The sequence below is a fragment of the Rana temporaria genome, chromosome 1, assembly GCF_905171775.1.
Source record: "Rana temporaria chromosome 1, aRanTem1.1, whole genome shotgun sequence".
In the NCBI taxonomy this organism is placed as follows: domain Eukaryota; kingdom Metazoa; phylum Chordata; class Amphibia; order Anura; family Ranidae; genus Rana; species Rana temporaria.
Genome location: NC_053489.1, coordinates 415,342,241 through 415,364,793, shown reverse-complemented (window position 1 = coordinate 415,364,793; position 22,553 = coordinate 415,342,241). Strand labels below are relative to the sequence as shown.

Genomic DNA, 22,553 nt, shown 5'->3' with positions numbered 1-22,553 from the left:
AAAAGAAGCAGAAGAACTACAGAAAGAGTATCCATTTACATGGGAAAAAGAAGCTATAACGTACTTGGGTATAAAAATTACATCTAAAGTTGAAAAACTCTACTCGGCCAACTTTGTCCCCTTAATCAATGACATTAACCATGACCTGAAAAACCTAGCAAAAAAACATATCTCCTGGATAGGCAAGATTAATGCGTTTAAAATGATGATTTTACCAAAGATAACATACAAACTTCAAATGCTCCCAATAAAAATACCGCAAAGCTTCTTTAAAGTAATTAAAACAGTAATTTTGAAATATTTATGGGCAGGTAAAAAGGCTAGATTAAGCTATTCATTGTTGAGCTTGAAAAAAAAAGGAGGGGGGTTGGGGCTCCCCGATATAAAAAGATATTATTGTGCTGTAAACTTAGCTAGGATGGTAGAATGGACAAACGCACATACACAAAAAAAATGGGTACGTATGGAAGAAATATTAAGTGGGACACTATTAAGTAGAAATGTATGGATACCACCGAAAATGAGGGAATTTAGCACGAACACACACAACATAACAAGGAACGTATTTAGGATATGGGACACAATATTGAGACGGGAAAAATGGGAGTATAACTCTCCATTAATCCCATTAGCAGGCACAAATTTTTTTCCACCAGGTAACGGAACACGTTTTGGAAAACACTTAGGGGAGAAAAAATTAAAAGATATTGTTACACGGGGAAAAATTAAACTTAGACAAGAGATAAAAATAGGGGAAGGGGAACAAAGCATGAGTGAATAGGAGTATATGCAGTTAAAACATTTTGTGAGCACACTACCACAACCAATTAGGGAAGACAAGACACTATATCCAATAGAAAAAATATGCAGCATGGACAAGCCCCTGATACACGGTATATCAAAGGTATACGGGATACTAACAGAACTCGAGGCCCAGGAAGCATTGCCCTTTTTAGAAAAATTGGAAAGCGACATTGGTAAAAAAATTGATAAAACACAAATGATAGGTGCAGTATATAACCATGCCGCGGACATTACCACCATAGAAGCAAATTATAAATGTATGGTGCGATGGCACATGACCCCATCAAGAATGAATAAGATCCACCCTAGAAATTCAGAGCTATGTTGGAGAAACTGTAAACAAAAAGGAACAACGCTACATATATGGTGGGACTGCCCGAGAATGCAGGAATATTGGAAAGAAATCTTGAAATATATCGCAGAAATAACAGGAGAGACGATTATATGTAGCCCGCTGACCTGTTTGTTTCACGGAACTGAAAAAAACAAAAAACAATATGGAACAACTCTGGTCCCAGTGTTGTTAAACGCAGCTAAGGCTCTGATCCCCAAAAATTGGTTACACCCAAAGAGGCCATCAATTAAAGAGTGGATAGAAAGGGTGGAATATATAGAAGAGATGGAGTATCTTGCCTGCAGAGAGTTAGGAGAAGAGGACAGAAACAGGATGGTTTGGGAAAAGTGGAAAGTGTTCAAATCCACAGAAAAGTTCGTCCAGGGAACGACAGAAGCAGAAAGATGAAAAACCACAAAGAAGATTGCATGGCACACAGATCCGGGGGGGGGGGGAAGGAAAAGGGGGGGAGGAAAAGGGGGGGAATAATAACGATATGCTAATGTAGTTAGATTCGTCAAGCGGGAAAACACCAACCTAACAGTTTAAAAATGTTAAATCCGTAATATCAAAAAAAAAAAAAAAAACACAAAAAAAAAAAAAAAAAACCCACGAATGATGCGAAGCCGCAAGAGAGATGCTAAGGGCGGGTGAACCGTGAGCTAGCCTCTCGGCTATATGTGAGCAGAGTCTGACGTAAAAAAAAAAAAAAAAAAAAAAAAAAAAATGTTAAATGCCTGCAATGAACATGGATTATCCACAGGGGAATGCTTTTTTTTTCCTCAACAAAAGTGGGGTTACTAAAAAGGCCTAACTAGGCCTAAATCTGAATATTCTTTTGATATACCTTTATTTGAGTTCTCAGTAATCCAGTGCAGCCCGAATTTTGTGCTTGATATATTTAATCCTGCTTCCTTTATGATAAATTATATTTAAACTTCTGAAGCAGGTTTAAAACATATGACTTATTACAGAGAGGCTGTTGTTGGTATATAATTGGTTATGTATATATATAATTGGTTGTTCTTTGGAATAGCTCTCCTGCATAACAAGCAGGGACTGTCAGATAACCAGCTGACCAGGAAAAGTGACTCGTGTGGACAATACAACAATACCTGGGGAGAAAATTAACTACAGAGCAAATATGTTGTGCACCTTGTATGCATTGCGAGGTTTAATTTTCTTGTTCAGTAATTTTTATTGTAGGTATATCAAAAATGTACAACAATACAAATGCACCTAGTCTGCCCGCACAGGGGCATAAGCAAAGGAGGAATGGGCCTCTGTCATGATCACTACCGTGCCGGGCGGGCGGCGAGGCGTGGTCGTCCCCCAGTTGGCTCTGGGTGGAATTGAACCCAGGACCTCTCCATTGCTGGTCCAGGTCTTTGCCTCTGAGCCACTGCTCAGTTGATATTCTTCTTGCTGTCCGTCGGAGCCTGGTTCTGAACTCTGTATTACTTCGGACCAATCAGTGGCCTGAGCGGCCTATTTAAACCAGCCCCTTCCTCCTTGCTAATTGCTGGTTCGTTGCAGCTTCTGGATTGACCTTGCTGCTGAAAACCTTGTTTGGATATCTTGTTACCTGACCCTTGGCCTGCTTTTGGATTGTCGCATTTATAACCCTTTGACCCCGGCTCGGACTTGGACTACCTGATCTCTTTATTCCCTGATCTTTGGCTTTGGACTTTGGATATTCTGCTTGCTTCAGCCCCTGACCCCGGCTCGTTCCTGGTATTATCTTCAACCTTGTTTCCCGTGGGCACCTTCTGTTTGGACTATTTCCTGTGTGCTTCTGAACAGCCTCCAGTGAGCTTCGGCTATCCAGTTCCCGGTCCACCTTGGATTCCCTCCTGCCACTGGACCCGGTGCCTCTTGGTGCGTCCTTCCCTCTGTCTCAAACTCCAGCGGGTGGATCGCATCGAGTCGCAAAGGTGAGCCGCCCTTGGCATCGGTAAGTAATTACTCTGACAGCCTCCTTCTCAAACAGGCATATGCAACTTAAACAAAATATATATGTATTTTGGGGGTAGATCCCATAATTGCCAAGGTGTTCAGGACCTTTATGTCAGCACCCCCTTAGTGGGCAGTCCTGACACCAATGGGCAGCCAAAAGGGGCTGAAAAACCCATAAAAGAAGAAAAATCAGAGCAGAGATCAAAACAGGGGGGAGAGGAAAAGTGGAAAGGAGAGAAGAGGGGTAGGGACCAGGGGTTACCCGAGACATCAATTAGAGCTGACCCACACTTGTCAAGGGGAGATCAGGGAAGGCATACGCCAACCATGGTTCCCAGACCTTGAGAAACTTGGCGTGCATGTCGTGGAGAATACTAGACATTTGTTCATTTAGCATCATGACTGTAAGACAGTCCCTCACTCCCTGAAAGGTAGGTTTTTCCCAGGTCTGGGCAATTGTCATTTTGGCTGCTATGAACAAATAAGATGCCAATCTTTGCTGACGAGCAAGGACAGGAATGGGGCAATGCAAAAAAGCAAATTTAGCCTCCTTCTGAGTATACAGCAGGAATACAGCAGACCAAACACTCTGGACCAGAAGCTCACCAGTCAAGGACAGGTTCACCAGATATGCAGAGCATCCCCATGATGGCCACACCCCCCAAAAGCAACGGTCACTATCTCAGTCGATCTCAGTACCCAGATCTCGCTCCCACTGAGCCACATTGAAGAGTGAAGTTAAAGATAATCGACCATTCAAAGATGCATAAAGTGTAGAGATAAGACCCGAAGAACCCGGGGAGTGCTGTGCAAGGTTAAATTTTTAGTTTTGACGGTCATGTACCTTTAATAATTTGACAAGAAAGGGTTGTGTGAAATTACTTAGTTAATCACCTATAATTGCCTTGATATAAAAACCAGTAGCGCAAACAATTCAATGGCTGGTGACAGATATTGCATGCCATTCTTGGCTTGTGTAATATCTTTGGCACCAATACATGTTTGTGTAATAGGAACAAGGCTGCTTTATAAGTCCAGCATAAAAAATTCTGACGTGGACATTGTATACTTAGACTCAGAGAGGAAACATGGCAATCATTCTAGACTTTATAGCTCTGTTTTTCATTGCCATTTACTCATACCTGGAGTCCTTTGTCAAATTATTTATCCCAGAAAAAAAGAAATCTGTTAGTGGAGACATTGTACTGATTACTGGATCTGGACATGGAATTGGGCGACTTGTAGCCCTGGAGTTTGCCAAATTACAAAGCATTGTGGTGTTATGGGATATTAACAAGGTAAGTAAATGAGTATTGTATTTAAATTATTGTTAGGTTATTAGATCATATGCCAATGTGTTTACAAATATATGTACAGGCTGTATGCATAACAGTGTCATTGTATTGGCTCAGTATTTTAGATATTATAATAAAAAAAAGTAAAAACATTTCTATCATAATTACTTTGTATGAGAGGTTTTGTATTTCAGAATAAAATTAGATAGCTAAAAGTGAACAGGTGTCTGTGATAGTGTAATACACTGCCCACTCAATTCTTTAACAATCCAGTGTGTATATACAGCAGGTTGTTGCATACCGACAATGCAAAGGTACAGCAGTTGCCTTTATATATATATATATCATGTTTTTTATTAAAAAAAAAGTCTTCAATATTTCTTTAAGTCATTATTTAAAAAGTACTTTGGTACACAGCAAATAACAAAATGATTGGCTGGTTCAATTCTTTGTGCAAAAAATGTACTGAAACAAAATTTTATCATGTCTGTATTTTAATAATTTGATTTATGTTCCCATTTTTTATAGTTGTTTTTAAAGATTCCAATGGTTAACTAAATATAGAGGAAGTGACTGCTGATAAAAAACACAGTAACTTTTGATTATTTGTAGTCCTGAATATGATTAAACCAGAGTTAAAAAGCAAACTTCATGTTGGCACCAAACAGATGCCACAGTAATCTTTGCCCAGGGAATGTTTATCTCTGGTTGTAAATGTGTAGATTAAAGCGGTTCTATTATACCCGCTGACACATTTTTTTTTTCACTTCACCCCTGTAAGGCAAAAGGCATAATGAGCTAGTATGAGCTAGTATTAACTAGTATTACCTTAGAATGAGGCATCGGACACTCACCTAGTCCACGCCGAGGTAGATGACATGTTGCCTCGGCGTGTCTTCCAGGTATCCTGACTTCAGCGATGTGAGTGGCTGGAGCCACGATGTCGTCACTCCCGCGCATGCGTGCGGGAGACTTATTTCCGGCAAGGTCCGGCTAGCCGGGTGTTAAGCCAAGAATCCCCTGTGCGCATGCGCCGCTGCAGTCAGCGGCTCATTGCGAGGGAAAGATTTTTTTTTTACCTACAGGTAAGCCTTATTAAACGTCGACAAAATGGCACGGCCGGGCACAAGGGCGTACATGTATGTCCCCTTTAAGATCCCAGCCGTGGGTCATGAGCGCGCTGCCGGCGGCACTTTTGCGACCCGGTCCTCTGCTTTGTGACCGTCCCTGCGGGAACAGCAGTCCCGATCGCTGCCGGTGTCCCGCGATCGGGTCACAGAGAGGAGGATTGGGGAGAGGTAAGTGTAAACAAACCTCTCCCTGTGCTTCCTAGTAAGCCTGTCACCGATCGTCTGTTCCCTGTCAAAGGGGAAAAACGATCAGTGGTGTCAAACACACAGCCACGCCCCCCCCCCCCCATGGTAAGAATCACTCCCTTAGGGCACACTTAGCCCCTACAGTGCCCCCTCCTGGGTAACCCCTTCACTGCCAGTGTCATTTTTACAGTAACCAGTGCATTTTTATAGCACTGTTCGCTGTAAAAATTACGATGGTCCCAAAATAGTGTCCAATGTGTCCGCCATAATGTCGCAGTCACAATGAAAATCGCTGATCGTCGCCATTACTAGAAAAAATAATTATTAATAAAAATGCAATAAAATGATCCCCTATTTCAGGGAACAGACGATCACTGACACTGCCACAATGAAGAACGGGGAAGGTGTGTTTACACACACCTCTCCCTGTTCTTCAGCTCCTGTGACCGATCGCGGGAGACCGGCGGCGATCGGGTCCGCGATTCCCGCGGCTGCGGTCATGGAGCTCCGAACCGGTCGCGGGCGGTGGCCGCGGCACACGCGGGCAACCCATAGCTGGGCACTTAAAGGGGACGTACCTGTACGTGCCTGTTCCCAGCCGTGCGATTTTGCCTGACGTATATGTGCAGGAGGCGGTCCTTAAGTGGTTAAGGCATCTGCTCACGGCAGCAAAAGCCTGTATCCCAATCCCAATTAGGGTAACAGAGATTCAACAGATGGAAAATCTTACTATGGGGCTGAGGGAACAGGAGGCTAAGTATCGGAAGGTATGGACTCCGTATATCATATATAGGGAACAAAATCCATAGAAAGAGAAGGGGAGAAATCCCTAATACTAAGCTGTAATAAATAAATCTTGGGTGTGGGTACGGGGGAGGGGCTGAGGTTTTTTTTATTAAATTTTTCCTTTCTCTTCTCTTTTCTTTCTTTTTCTTTTTGATTTTTTTCCTTTTTCTTTCTGAATCTTATGAAGCTAGGTGGGAGGATAACCAGGACTCTTCTTGGTTAAGGTAAATGTAACAATGGTATAGATAGTAGCACAAGACTAGGTGATAAAGGAAGTGTAAATGATGAGTAAATATAAATATAACAGAATCTCTGAAATTGTGTTCACTAAGATAAGGGTTTCAGTAAAATGGAAGATGTGTTGTATGGATGTACCTGTATGTAATACCGTATTTATATCATTGTGGAAAAAAATAAAAATAAAGAATTTATAAAAAAAAAGGATACAGCGCCTTGAAAAACATTCATATCCCTTGAAAATTTCCAAATTTTGTCATGTTACAACCAAAAACGTAAATGTATTTTATGTGATAGACCACACAAAGTGGCACATAATTGTGAAGTGGAAGAAAAATTATAAATGGTTTTCAACAATTTTTACAAATAAATATCTGAAAAGTGTGGCATGCATCTGTATTCAGCCCTCTTTACTCTGATACCCCTAACTAAAATTTGGTGAAACCAATTGCCTTCAGAAGTCACGTAATTGGTAAATAGTCTACCCGTGTGTAATTTAATCGCAGTATAAATACAGCTGTTCTTTGAAGCCTTATGAGGTTTGTTAGAGAACCTTAGTGAACAAACCGCACCATGAAGGCCAAGGAACACACCAAACAGGTCAGGGATAAAGTTGTGGAGAAGTTTAAAGCAGGGTTAGGTTATAACAAAATATCTTAAGCCATGGGTGCTCAACCTGTGGCCCTCCAGCTGTTGAGAAACTGCAAGCCCCATCATGCCTCTGCCTTTCGGAGTCATGCTTGTAACTGTCAGCCTTGCAATGCCTCATGGGACTTGTAGTTCCGCAACAGCTGGAGGGCCACAGGTTGAGCACCCATGTCTTAAGCTTTGAACATCTCACGAAGCACTGTTCAATACATCATCTGAAAATGGAAAGAGTATGGCACAATAGCAAACCTACCAAGACATGGCCTTCCACCTAAAGTGACAGGCCTGGCAAGGTGAGCATTAATCAGAGAAGCAGCCAATATGCCCATGGTAATTCTGGAGGAGCTGCAGAGACCCACAGCTCAGGTGAGAGAATCTGTCCACAGGACAGCTATTAGTTGTGCACTCCCACAAATCTGGCCTTTATGGAAAAAAAGCCACTGTTGAAAGAAATCCATAAGAAGTCCTGTTTGCGAAAAGCCATGTAGGGGGAAAAGCAAACATGTGGAAGAAGGTGCTCTGGTCAGATGAGACCAACATTTTTCTTTTTGGCCTAAAATCAAAACGCTATGTGTGTCAGAAAACTAACACTGCACATCTCCCTGAACACACCATCCCCACCGTGAAACATGGTGGTGGCAGCATCATGTTATGGAGATGTTTTTTATTCAACAGGGACAGAGAAGCTGGTCAGAGTTGATTGGAAGATGAATGGAGCCAAATACAGACCAATGTGACAGAGCTTGAACTATTTTGCAAATAGGAAAAAATGTCACTCTCTAGATGTGCAAAGCTTGTAGATACATACCCAAAAAGACTTGCAGCTGTAATTGCAGCGAAAGCTGGTTCTACAAAGTTTTGACTCAGGGGGCTGAATACAAATGCGTGCAACACTTTTCAGATCTTTATATGTAAAAAATTGTGAAAACCATTTATCATTTTCCTTCCACTTCACAATTATGTGCCACTTTGTGTTGGTCTATCACATAAAATGCATTTAGGTTTTGGTTGTAACATGACAAAATGTGGAAAATTTAAAGAGGTATGAATACTTTTTCAATGCACTGTATAACTCAATCGGAAAACACCCACATGATGTGTATTCCAGTGAATTGCATTGTTTTTTGTGGGTTCCAGTGTATCGATCATTTCACGTTTACCCTGAAGAAGATTGTGGAATCTACAAATGATGTGAACCTCTAAGCAGAGAGTATTTTAATATTGTTTGTATTGTGATTAAAAAAAAGAATTGTTTTATGATAGGTTGTTTCTGTATGATCCATATAAACACCCTGACTACTAAATATAATTTTGCTAGGGTATGTATGCCTCTTAGAAAATACTTTGGGCTGTTCACTTGTCAAAATGGGGTCATTTTAACAAATATGATAGGTAGTCAGGAAACTAGATGCATCATTTATGCCCTTTGAAAGCTTGAATTTTGAATGTGAAAAAAGCTCAAGCATACTGTATGGTATTCCCATACTCAGGAGTAGACAAATATGTTTTGGGGTACAATTCTAAGTATGCCCATATTGTGTTACAAATGACTTATTAATTGTCAACTTTGTTTAGAAAAAAATAAATGTCTTTCTTTCTTCATTGTACAAATGAAAAAAATAAATCTACAAAAGACTCAAAATGCCTTTTGGATAATACTTTTGAGTGTTTGTTTTGCAAAATGTGGTAATTTTGTAGGTGGTTCTATTTTCCTGGCACTTTAGTGCCCCAGGAAAACTGATAGGTAGTCAGAAAATGATATGCCTAATTTATGTCTCTCAAAAGCATGAGGGTGCTCTTTGGATTTTGGGCCCCTCAATGAGTCTAGGCCAGGGGTGTCCAAACTTTTTTCAAAGAGGGCCAGATTGGATGAAGTGAACATGCTTGAGGGCCGACCATTTTGCCTGACATTCTTTAAAACAGGGGTCCTCTTTCTTGTGAAAAAAAAAATTCTTGTGAAAAAACAGGGGTCCTCAAACTTTTTAAACAGGGGGCCAGTTCACAAATCACCCCCCATCACAAAGCCCCACAACACAAACTATTCTTTATCACAAAGCCCCCCGTAACAGACACCCCCATCACAGAGGCCCCCATAACAGATCCCCCATAACAGACTTCCCCCCATCACAGTCTCCCTCCCATCATAGTCTTTCCCATAATAGTCTCCCCATCACAGTCTCCCCCCATCACAGACTCACCCATAACAGACTCCCCCATCACAGACTCCTCCCATCACAGATCCCCCCATAAAAGACTCCCCCATCACAGACTCCCCCCATCACAGACTCCCCCATAATAGATCCTCCCATCACAGACTCCCCATAACAGATACCCCCATCATAGACTCCCCCCATAACAGATCCCCCATAACAGACTCCACCCATAATAGATCCCCCCATAACAGACTTCCCCAACACAGACTCCCCCATAACAGATCCCCCATCGATATTACACTGCCGCCCCTTCTATAATATCACAGCACCCCCCCTCCCGCTGCTACCTTAATCACACAAGACGTGAAGCAGGGCAGGTCCAGACAAAGGCCAGGACATTGCAAGTGAAAGGCGATTGATTGCTGGGACCACCCCGCTGCCTAGTAACCAATCACCCGCTTCTTAACTCAAAAGGTCCCGCCCTATGTCCAGACCTGTCATGGTTCTCGTCTAGTGTGATACAGGTAGCAGAGGGGAGGGGGATTGCTGCAATGTTAAAGGCGCAGTCAGCGGGCCGGGTAAATCACACTGGCGGGCCGAATGCGGCCCACGGGCCGTAGTTTGAGGACCCCTGCTTTAAACCAGGGGCGTTGCTAGGTGGCAAAAAGACCAGGGGCTTCAGCCCGAAGCCGGGGGGATGCGGCCGCGGTGCGACTTACCTGACACACATACCCTGACCTACGCGTGCATGTTTGTGTCAGTACACACACTAACGTGGGTGTGTGTGTGTCAGTACACACAGACATGCAAGTCAGTGTGTGTATGTATGTCAGTTTCACACTCCATGAAATCAGCATGCAAGGAAGCTCTTAGGCACACTAGCATGTCTTTCAGGGTTGTTTCTGACAAATGTCCTACATACACCGTCCTGTCCTGTCCTACATACACCGTCCTGTCCTACATACACCACCCTGTCCTACATACACCGCCCTGTCCTACATACATCGTCCTGTCCTGACCAACATACACCGTCCTGACCAACATACACCGTACTGTCCTGACCAACATACACTGACTTGTCCTGACCAACATACATCGACCTGTCCAACATACACCGACCTGTCCTGACCAACATACACCGACCTGTCCTGACCAACATACACCGACCTGTCCTGACCAACATACACCGACCTGTCCTGGCCAACACACACCGACCTGTCCTGACCAACATACACCGACCTGTCCTGACCAACATACACCGACCTGTCCTGACCAACATACACCGACCTGTCCTGGCCAACATACACTGACCTGTCCTGGCCAACATACACTGACCTGTCCAACATACACTGACCTGTCCTGGCCAACATACATTGACCTGTCCTGGCCAACATACACTGACCTGTCCAACATACACTGACCCGTCCTGGCCAACATACACTGGCCTGTCCTGGCTAAGTCGCCTCCAAGAAATGTAAAAATGAGCTGAACAATTTAATACATATGCATACACATTAGGGCCAGATTTAAGAGGTAGTCAAATTTACCAGTACGTTTTTGAATTGTGTGAGGAAACTCATACAAACACAAAGAAAGTTTACAAACTCAATGAAGATAATGTCCTTGGTATGATCCCAGTGCTCTGCAGTAAGTAGTTGTAGATTTGGCAATACACATTACAATCCAACTTTACAATCTCTTAACTTCAAAAACAGCTATAAAATGTGAGGACCTGCCTAGACAATCCAATATATTTTTACCTGGTTGAATATGCCCTCCCCTTAGGAGAGCCGCAGGGAGCAGCGGGGATGCGGCAGGCAGTCGTGGCGAGCGGCACTGGCGCGCCCATGATAGGAGGCTCAGGTCAGGAGCCGTGCCGTGGAGAGAAGCCGGCCGAACCAAGCAGGGAGCGGGGATGGCGCGCCGGGCGGCATTGTAATTCCCGCCTTCTAAGCTTGCAGCGCCTATGATGGACGTCACAGGTCCTGCGGTCTCGACATTGGATCAGTGGGACGTCCATCATAGGCTTGGGCTCCAGAAGGCGGGACCAGCAGTCTGCGATCACACTCGGCAGGACTCGGGGCTAGCAACGGCTAGCTAAATGCCCGGGATTCGGGTGGTAATTGCGTGGTCACGCAGCGCTGTACCCAAATTAAATTTATATAATTTTTTTCACACAAATAGAGATTTTTTGATGGTATTTGATCACCACTTTTTATTTTTTTATTATATAAATTAAAAAAATATATTTATGTAAATATTTTGACTTTCTGATATAAAACATATCCAATAATAATAAAAAAAAATATCCAAATCACAAATCTCTCCAGATCTTAATAAACTGGTGCGTTTTCAATTCTCCTAGGCAGGATGCCTGGCGGCATTCAAAATTAATGTTTTCCCCAAGCTACTGTACCTTTTTGGACTCTCCTAGTCCCTATCTCCTATGTTTCTTCTCTACAAAAACTTCTCAATTCCTACATATGGCAAGGAAAGGAGCCCCGCAGCGCACACAACAGGCTTATAAAACACAAGTTGGTTGGTGGCTCAGGACTAGTAGACATCAAAGATTACTACCTATCATTAATACTAGCACAGTTAAGAGACTGGTTCTCGTCACCTCCTAAAACTCAATGGGGATCCATAGACAATCAACAAGTACCAGGTTATTAACTGGAGTTATGGCTATATAGTACGGGACTAAAGGGTATCATACCCCAGCATTTCTCCCCCACAATTAGGGCTACCGCACTAGCCTGGTGGAGGTGAGGAGCTGAGGAGAGCCGCAGCGGGGATGCAGCAGGCAGCCGTGGCGAGCGGCGCTGGGGCGCCCATGATAGGAGGCTCAGGTCAGGAACCGTGCCGTGGAGAGAAGCAGGCAGTGGGGAATGGCGCGCCGGGCGGCATTGTAATTCCCGCCTTCTAAGCTTGCGGCGCCTATAATGGACGTCACAGGTCCTGCGGTCTCGACATTGGATCAGTGGGACATCCATCATAGGCTTGGGCTCCAGAAGGCGGGACCAGCAGCCTGCGATCACACTCGACCAGACTCGGGGCTAGCAACGGCTAGCTAAATGCCCAGGATTCGGGGCTTTACGGGGACCCATTCGGGGCCCCAGCCCCCTAAGCCCGGGCCTAACGACGCCCCTGCTTTAAACCATTACAATTTGGTTGAAGTGTGTTCGTTCGAGCACTAATACATTGCCCAACATGAATTCTCTTGCCTTTGTGGCTGTGTGTGGTGAAGAGATGAGCTTAGGCGTGTTATTTGGATATATTTAGATAGGCAGGCGTATCGTTGCGGCGGCGTAGTGTATCATGTTTACACTATGCCGCCGTAAGTTAGCGAGGCAAGTACATGATTCACAAAGTACTTGCCTGCTAAGTTACGGCGGCGTAGCGTAAATCGGGCGGGCGTAAGCGCCCCTAATTCAAATTTAGCCGAGGGGGCATGTTTTATGGTAATGGGGGGTGACCTTACGTGATTGACGTATTTTACGAACGGCGCATGCGCCGTCCGTGTACATATCCCAGTGTGCATTGCGGCAAAGTACGCCGCATGGTCCTATTGGTTTCGACATGGACGTAAATTACGTAAATCCCTATTCACGGACGACTTACGCAAACGACGTAAAATTTTCGAATTTCGACGAGGGAACGACGGCCATACTTAACATTACTATTCCAGCTATTTGATGGAATAACTTTAGGCCTGATAATGCATTACGTAAACGGCGTATCTGTACTGCGTCGGCCGGGCGTACGTTCATGAATAGGCATATCTAGTGATTTACATATTCTACGCCGACCGCAATGGAAGCGCCACCTAGCGGTCAGCCTAAAAATTACACTTTAGGATACGACGGTGTAAGACACTTACGCCGCTCGTATCTGAGCCTAATTTAAGCGTATCTGGTTTCCAGAATACGCTTAAATTAGCGCCGGCGCAAATTCAGACTTAGGCCGGTGTATCTACTGATACGCCGGCCTAAGTCTTTCTGAATCCACCTAATTGCATTTATCGGCTTAAAAAACGCACCTTAACTTTAAAAAGGAAGTTTCAGGAAGAAATCTTACATTTTAAATAAAGAACTGTGAAGCAAAATAAGTGTCAGTGCCCATCAATTCAGCCTCACAAGTGCCATGAATGCAGCACCCACCGTATTGCAATGAATGCAGAACCCACCGCATCGCCATGAATGCAGCACCCACCATATCGCCATGAATGCAGCACCCACCATATCGCCATGAATGCAGCACCCACCATATCGCCATGAATGCAGCACCCACCATATCGCCATGAATGCAGCACCCACCATATTGCCATCAATGCAGCATCCACCATATTGTCATCAATGCAGCACCCACCGTATTGCCATGAATGCAGCACCCACCCTATTGCCATTAATGCAGCACACACCGTATTGCCATGAATGCAGCACCCACCATATTGCGATGAATGCAGCATCCACCATATTGCCATGAATGCAGCACCCACCATATTGCCATGAATGCAGCACCCACTCCATTGTCATGAATGCAGCACCCACTCCATTGCCATGAATGCAGCACCCACTGTATTGCCATGAATTCAGCATCCATCGTATTGCCATAAATGCAGCACCCAGCGTATTGCCATGAATACCACACTCCATTGCCATGAATACAGCACCCATCATATTGCCATTAATGCAGCACCCACATTGTCATGCATGTAGACTCACCATTGTCGTCAGTGCAGCCTGATTCATGTCCATCTGCAGCCTTGAGGAGGAGACAGGGAGGGGGACGAGCGCCGACAGACATACAGGAGAAACTCCTGTTTTCTCGGCTTCCTCTTTAATCGAAAGCACCCACCATATTGCCATGAATGCAGCACCCACCGCATTGCCATGAATGCAGCACCCACCGTATTGCCATGAATGCAGCACCCACTCCACTACCATATATGCAGCACCCACCATATTGCCATGAATGCAGCACCCACCATATTGCCATGAATGCAGCACCCACCATATTGCCATGAATGCAGCATCCACTCCATTGCCATGAATGCAGCACCCACCACATTGCCATGAATGCAGCACCCACCGTATTGCCATGAATTCAGCACCCACCGTATTGCCATGAATTCAGCACCCACCGTATTGCCATGAATACAACACCCACCATATTGCCATGAATACAGCACCCATCCTATTGCCATGAATGCAGCACCCACCATATTGCCATGAATGCAGCATCCACTCCATTGCCTTGAATGCAGCATCCACTCCATTGCCTTGAATGCAGCACCCACCACATTGCCATGAATGCAGCACCCACCGTATTGCCATGAATTCAGCACCCACCATATTGCCATGAATACAGCACCCACCATATTGCCATGAATACAGCACCCATCCTATTGCCATGAATGCAGCACCCACCATATTGCCATGAATGCAGCACCCACCATATCGCCATGAATGCAACACCCACCATATCGCCATGAATGCAGCACCCACCATATTGCCATCAATGCAGCACCCATCGCATTGCCATGAATGCAGCACCCATCGTATTGCCATGAATACAGCACCCACCATATTGTCATGAATACAGCACCCATCCTATTGCCATGAATGCAGCACCCACCGTTTTGCCATGAATGCAGCACCCCCCATATTGCCATGAATGCAGCACCCACCATATTGCCATGAATGCTGTACCCACCATATCGCCATCAATGCAGCACCCACCATATTGCCATGAATGCAGCACCCACCGTATTGCCATGAATGCAGCACCCACCCTATTGCCATGAATGCAGCACACACCGTATTGCCATGAATGCAGCACCCACCATATTGCCATGAATGCAGCATCCACCATATTGCCATGAATGCAGCACCCACTCCATTGTCATGAATGCAGCACCCACTCCATTGCCATGAATGCAGCACCCACTGTATTGCCATGAATTCAGCATCAATCGTATTGCCATGAATGCAGCACCCACCGTATTGCCATGAATACCACACTCCATTGCCATGAATACAGCACCCACCATATTGCCATTAATGCAGCACCCACATTGTCATGAATGTAGACTCACCATTGTCGTCAGTGCAGCCTGATTCATGTCCATCTGCAGCCTTGAGGAGGAGACAGGGAGGGGGACGAGTGCCGACAGACATACAGGAGAAACTCCTGTTTTCTCGGCTTCCTCTTTAATCGAAAGTCCCGCCTCCTGTGATGGACAGAACAGTTGTCCAATGGCAGCACAGGAGACAGGACTTCCTTTTATACAGGATGCCGTGTAAACAGGAAATACTCCTGTATTCTGTACAGCACTTGTCCCGTCTCCTCCAAGGCAGCAAGCATTTATATCTTTTGTGGCCCCCGGCTCTTAGGGATTCGTTGGGGGCCACAAAAGATATATATGTCAAAATTACCAGGCGGGCCGTCCGAAACCGGATCGCCGGCCGGACTTTGGACATGCCTGGTCTAGGCAATACATTTTCCTGCTACTTCTTAAAAACCTCAAACCAAGCAGCAGATTTTTTCTGGAAGCCTATTTAATAAGACTGCTAGAATTTCCATCAGGATCTGTGCGTAACATCCACAAACTGGAATTTAAAGGGTTTGTAAAGGAATTTTTTTTTTTATCTTAATAGCTTCCTTTACCTTAATGCAGTGCTGTTTTCATGTCCTCATTGTTCGTTTTTGCTCTCAAGTTGCTGTAATTCTTCTCTGATCTCCACACTTCCTGGTTGTCTGTTACCTGATGACCACAGTGATTACTGTGTGCCTAAAACCCCGCAGCACCAATCAGTTTCGTTTTCCAAACCATCACTGCCCTGTATTGGCTCTGTGGCTCTGTACATCACAGAAGCAGGAAACAACATGCAAAAATGAAACTAGAAACTGCAGGTACATTATATGATTGATTTTTATCTATTTTTAATCATTTTAAAAGGAATCAGTTAACTATTATGTCTCTATACCCTGTAAACAGTAATTTCAGCAAAAAAATGTTTTTCCTTTACAACTCCTTTAAGGTTGCAATAAAGTCTTGCATATACCTTGTAAAATCTTGTTGCACACACTGTTTTTTTTACATACTGAAACCCACATGTACAAGGACTAAAGGGCATTCCAGCACTGCTCATTTATCAGAAGCTATATTTGGACCTGTTTGTTTTTAAAAAAAAAAGCTTTTGTGTCAGGACTTGTTCATTTATTTGCCTGCCTAGAATATCACATTCAAAAATCTGTATTGGAAGCAAACCATCACAGCTACTATAGTGTGCTTAATGATCAATTGCAGAGTGATTTTCTGACATGCTCTTGAAAAATTTGCAACAGGTAACCAACATAAAGGTCAGGAGAGTAATGGTATCATGAATTTTCTAATGTCCCATTAGTCTTTAGTTTTCATGTATGAAGTCACAATTGATTACTTGTTTGAGTAAAGGAAAACACATTAACACACTGTTACACCCAGGTAGGTCTGGGAACCATTTCAAATAATACATTTTATCATCTTAGTGGAGTTAACGTTTTACATTAGTTCTAATAGGAATCAAAAGCGACCTGTGGCCTTATTAAGATGGGTTACTGCATGCAAGAGGTGTGTGTTTTGGCTTCTGCATCTGCCCCCATTTACGTTCAGGCACCCTATGCAATTTAATGCAGACATAGCAGCTGCACAGATACAACCATATCTGTCAAAATTTGACAGGCATACAGGAGCAGGTGCACAACCCTGAATGCACAATTTTTTACCTGCCTTAAAATGTAATCCTTTACACAAGTTTGTGCACCTAATCAGATTAGCATATTTTTAGAATATGAGACTATTATTATTATGTAAAGCAAAAAAAATGCAATACCGCACATCAGATAATGAAGGGATGGACATCATAAATTCCACACAGAATGGGCTGTGCCCGAATAAGCTTAAAACCACTCCTGGGTAAATATTGTTTTTCATATTTACGGTATGTGTAAATCCAATCACTAAGGGCCAGATCCACATACAATGTTGCTGGCTTACACTGGCTCTGGTGACCCTCTCCTGGTGTGACTAGCAATCAAGACAATGTTGCTGCCTTACACTGACTCTGGTGACACTGTACTGGTGTGGCTAGCGATCAGGACAATGTTGCTGGCTTACACTGGCTCAGGTGACACTGTACTGGCTGGAAATCAGAACATTGTTGCTAGCTGTTCTGGTCTTGTGACGCTGACACTGGTGTGGTGATGATCAGGAACACTGTTAAAGGTTTCACTGGCTCTGTCGACACTCTCATTGTTATGGTTAGTGATCAGGACACTGTTGCTGGCTGATCTTGTCTAGTGGCACTGGTGTAGGGGTGCTTGGGAACACTGCTGCTAATTGTGCTGGCTCTGGTGACAGTGGTATGGCTAGTATTAACCAGTTGGTGCTGGCCACACACAAATATGTGGCCTCTCGGTGGGTGGGCCTTGTTTTCCGAGCGGCCACACATTTGCGTGGTATACAGCTGTGCCCAGAGAATATGCCCTGTGCTCTCCTGGCACAGTTACCAGTGGCTAACGAAAATCTCACGATCGCTACTTGTGATCGGGAGCCTTCCAATCATGTGACCGCCGTGACAGCCAATCACGTTGGTCACATATTCATAAACCCCACCTCCTGGCATCCTAAACCCCTTAAAGGGCCGGGAAGTGCCGGCTTAAAGGAGTTAATGAACACTGTGTTTGACTTACAACACTGTCCCTTGTGTGGCAGCAATCAGGAACAGTGTTCCTGGTTTACACTGGTCTGTTGACACTGGAAATGTCTGTGGCTAGTGATTAGGAACACTTTTGCTGCTTGCACCGGTCTGGCAGCCCTGACCCTGGTGTGGTGGCGATCGTGAACAATGTTACTGATCTGGAAACACTTGTGTAAAGGTGATCAGGAACACCATTGCAGGCTTACACTGGCTCTGGTGACACTAGCACTAGTGTGGCAGGGATCAGAAACACTGTTGTTGGCTTCACTGGCTCTGGTGACACTGGGACTGGTGTAGCTACCAATCACAAACTCTTTGGCTGGCTTGCACTGGCTCTGGTGACTCTGTGACTGGTGTAGCTAATGATCAGGGAAACAGTGGCTAGCTGCACTGGTCCAGTGATATTATGACTTGTGTTGCTAGTGATCAGGGACATTGTGGCAAATTGCAGCCAATGAAGCCTTTGTTTACGTAGATGATTTCTGTGATTGCCCATAGTGCTTATGTGGTATTGTCACGTCTCTGATGTGAGGCCGAGTGGCAGAGAGGGCGCCCCTTGCGGCTAAGTGCAGCGCTCCCCTGGGAGTAATACAGGGGATACGGTGCCCAAAGGTGCACGGGTTGCCAGTAGTGCTGCAACAGGCTGTTAAGCAGAATGTAGCTGGGGTGCGCTGGGTAGTGATGTCAGTAGCCGTGCAACAAGAAGTCCTGAGTAGGCGTATGCAGGATAAACTAGGAGCAGGGTTCGCAGCCAGGCCAGAGGTCATATACCGGGAGACAGTCCAAGAGCAAACAAGAGCAAGCCGGGTCATAAACAGTGGGCAGTGGATCGAAGAATAGTCAGCCAAGCCAAGGTCAGAGCAAGGAGAGAATTGGGATCACAGGTCAGGCCAAAAGCAGAGATCAAATCAGGAGTTACAAGGTAAACAGACACAGGAAGCTGACGACAATCCAGCAATTTGGATCAGACAGTGGCAGCCTTTTATAGGCCAGCAGGAGGAGGATCTTCCTGTCACATGATGTGTCTCTGGTGGCCATTTCTTCTACTGGCAAGATTGCCAGTACTTCCACGGTAATTTCCCTGACACAGCCTTCGGCCATTTCTTCTACTGGCAAGATTGCCAGTACTTCCACGGCCATTTCCCTGACAGTGCCCCCCCCCCAAGGGGCAGCCTCCGGATGCCCAACCGGGCCCATCTTTCAGGGTATCGGGCACAAAATCTCTGAAGAAGTCTAGGAGCATGTATATTGCCTGCAGGTTCCCAAGAATTCTCTTCTGCTGAGTAACCCTTCCATTTAATAAGAAATTGAATAGTCCTACCTCTCTTGCGACAGTCCAGGATGGATTCTACCTCAAATTCGGTTTCATCTCCCACTGAGACTGGAGGCGGAGGGACTTCTTCTCTTCCTGGAAAAGGACTAGAAACAACAGATTTAAGAAGAGACACGTGAAACACAGGATGCACTTTATACGAACTTGGTAGTAACAGTTCAAACGCTACTGGGTTGATTTTTCATTTAATTTCAAATGGGCCAATAAATCTTGGACCCAATTTCCGGGAGGGACAAGGGAGCCGGAGATTTGCTGTAGAGAGCCAGACCTTATCTCCAACCTCAAAACTAGGACTCTCTCCCCTCTTCTTGTCATATTGTTTCTTGTAGTCCTCTTGCGCTTTCTGCATGGTTAGCCGGAGGGTTTGATAATTAGCCTGAATGGAACTTATCCTGTCTTGAACTGCTGGGACTGAGGCTTCCGGAATGATGTTAGGTAGAAATGAAGGATGGAAACCATAGTTGGCCCAAAACGGAGATTGATTGGTGGTAGAGTGTACTGAATTGTTGTAAGCGAACTCTGCACAAGGGAGTAAAGAGATCCAGTCGTCCTGGGAGAAGGAGCAGAAGCAACGCAAGTATTGTTCTAAGGTCTGGTTAGTCCTTTCAGTTTGATCGTTGCTTTGGGGGTGATATGCTGAGGACAGGCACACTTCAATTGATAGTGAAATGAAGCGCGTCCCCGCGCCAAATGAAATGCGCATGCGTCGTCCCGAAATTTCCCGACGTGCATTGCGCTAAATGACGTCGCTAGGACGTCATTTTTTTAACTTAGACGTGAGTTACGTCCATCCCTATTCAGTTTGGGCTTCGGAGGGCCACTGGAAGCGCATATGTAAGCGGGTTAACTGGGTTATGGGTGAGATGATGGAAGAAAAGTTCCTTATAAATCTTCTATAGAAGTTTGCAAAGCCCACAAACCTTTGTACCCCTTTCTTATCCGATGGAGTTGGCCAATCCAGGATTGCCTGCACTTTCTGTGGATCCATAGCTATACCGCCAGTGGAGATGATCAGTCCTAGGAATTGTATTGATTTCTTTTTAAAGTCACACTTTTCCGCTTTCACATAAAGTCCGTGTTTTCTTAGTATAAGCAGCACTGTTTTTACATGTGTCCGGTGAAGCTCCAGAGTATCCGAAAATATGAGGATGTCATCCAGGTAGATGATGACGAAGTAGTCAAGATATTCCCGAAAAAAATCATTTACAAAGTGCTGAAACGTTGCCAGAGCGTTACAGAGCCCAAAGGGCATCACGAGATACTCAAAGTGTCCGAATCTCGTTCTGAATGCTGTCTTCCATTCATCGCCCTCACGGATACAAACAAGGTTATAGGCACCCCTGAGGTCGAGTTTGGTAAATACTTGGGCCGTACGGAATCTCTGGAAAAGTTCAGGAACTAATGGCAGTGGGTAGCGTTTTTTTATGGTGATTTTATTTAGCTCCCTATAGTCCACGCATGGTCTTAAAGTCTTGTCTTTCTTTTCGACAAAGAAAATGCCGGCACCGGCAGGAGAGGAGGAGGCTCTGATGAAGCCTTTAGCCAAGTTTTCATTGATGTATTGTCGCAGAGTTCCTAATTCCATTTCCGAGAGAGGGAATATTCGTCCAAATGGAATCTCGGCCCCTGGAAGTAATTCTATCGGACAGTCATATGGCCGATGTGGTGGTAGGACATCGGCTTTTCTTTTATCAAAGACATCCGGGAATTCTTGGTATGCCTGGGGTACATTCTGGTTAGTGATAGATACAGGGTGGACTGTCAAGCAACTGGTAGTGTCTCTGGGTTCAGGAATGAGGCAATGCTGCTGGCAATAGGGAGAGGTGAACAGGACTTCCTTCTTGATCCAATTGATCTGAGGGTTGTGGGCTTGGAGCCACGGAATTCCTAAGATAACTGGGGACATAGGCGAACTTAGAGTGTCAAAACGTATGAATTCCTGATGACCATCAGGAGTGATTATAAGGAGAGGGATGGTCTCTTGGGTAACAAGGCCAGAACTAGGCAATGTGCCATCTGCCAGGCGAACTTCCAGCCCCCGTTTCTTGTGGAGAAGGGGCAACTTAAGGTTTCTCGCCAGGTTCAAGTCCACAAAGCAGCTGCATGCTCCAGAATCTATTATGGCCTGCAGTCGGATCTCCTCTTTTCCAAACTGCAGTGTGATGGGGAGAACTAGGTGTGCAGGAGAAGCTCCAGAGACCTGGAAATACACCGAAGGGTAGGAAAGTGGCTTCTTGGGTCTTCTGGGGCAATTACACAAAAAATGTCCGCTACCTCCACAGTAGAGGCAGAGCCTAGATTGCATACAATGACGCCTTTCATCTGGGGTTAACGTGGAACGTAGCAGGCCGACTTGTCTAGGAACTGGGGTAGAGGTACTGGTGGGCACAGGCACTGGAGAAGGGGAAACCTTAGGCGGCACCATGGCAGGCCTGGAGGGCTGAGTTCGTTCGGACTGTCTCTCCCGTAGACGTCGGTCCAGCTGGATGGATAACTGGATAAGATCCTCAAGTGTAGTGGGGACCCTAATCCTGGCCAGCTCATCTTTGAGAGACTCGGAAAGTCCTAAGCGAAACTGGTGTTTGAGGGCTGCCTCATTCCAGCCTGTGTCTGCAGACCAACGACGGAAGTTGACGGTATAGTCCTCCACTGGTCGACTACCCTGCTGTAATGAATGCAGAGCGGCTTCGGCGGTGGCTGTATGCTGGGGGTCCTCAGAGTTGTGCCATAGCTGCCAGGAATGTGTCCACTGTGTTAATGACTGGACTCTTTTGCTCCCATAAACTGTGGACCCAGGTCTGTGGTTCATCGGACAGCAGGGAGATGAGGAACCCGACCTTAACAGTTTCTAAAGCAAAAGTCCGGGGCTGTAATGCTAGATACAATAGGCAGGCATTCTTGAAGGATCTAAACTTTTTCCGATCCCCGGAAAATCATTCAGGGATGG

General features: G+C 45.1%; 1 protein-coding gene across 1 annotated transcript in view; it reads left to right on the top strand.

Moving 5' to 3' along the window:
* The first annotated feature begins 4,128 nt into the window (after positions 1-4,128).
* LOC120914213 (17-beta-hydroxysteroid dehydrogenase 13-like) overlaps positions 4,129-22,553 on the top strand; it is a 58,135-nt gene continuing 39,710 nt past the window's right edge. The window contains exon 1 of the mRNA XM_040324804.1: positions 4,129-4,392. Coding sequence (XP_040180738.1) covers positions 4,183-4,392 — 210 coding nt within the window. The 5' untranslated portion in view covers positions 4,129-4,182. The remainder of the gene's footprint in view (positions 4,393-22,553) is intronic.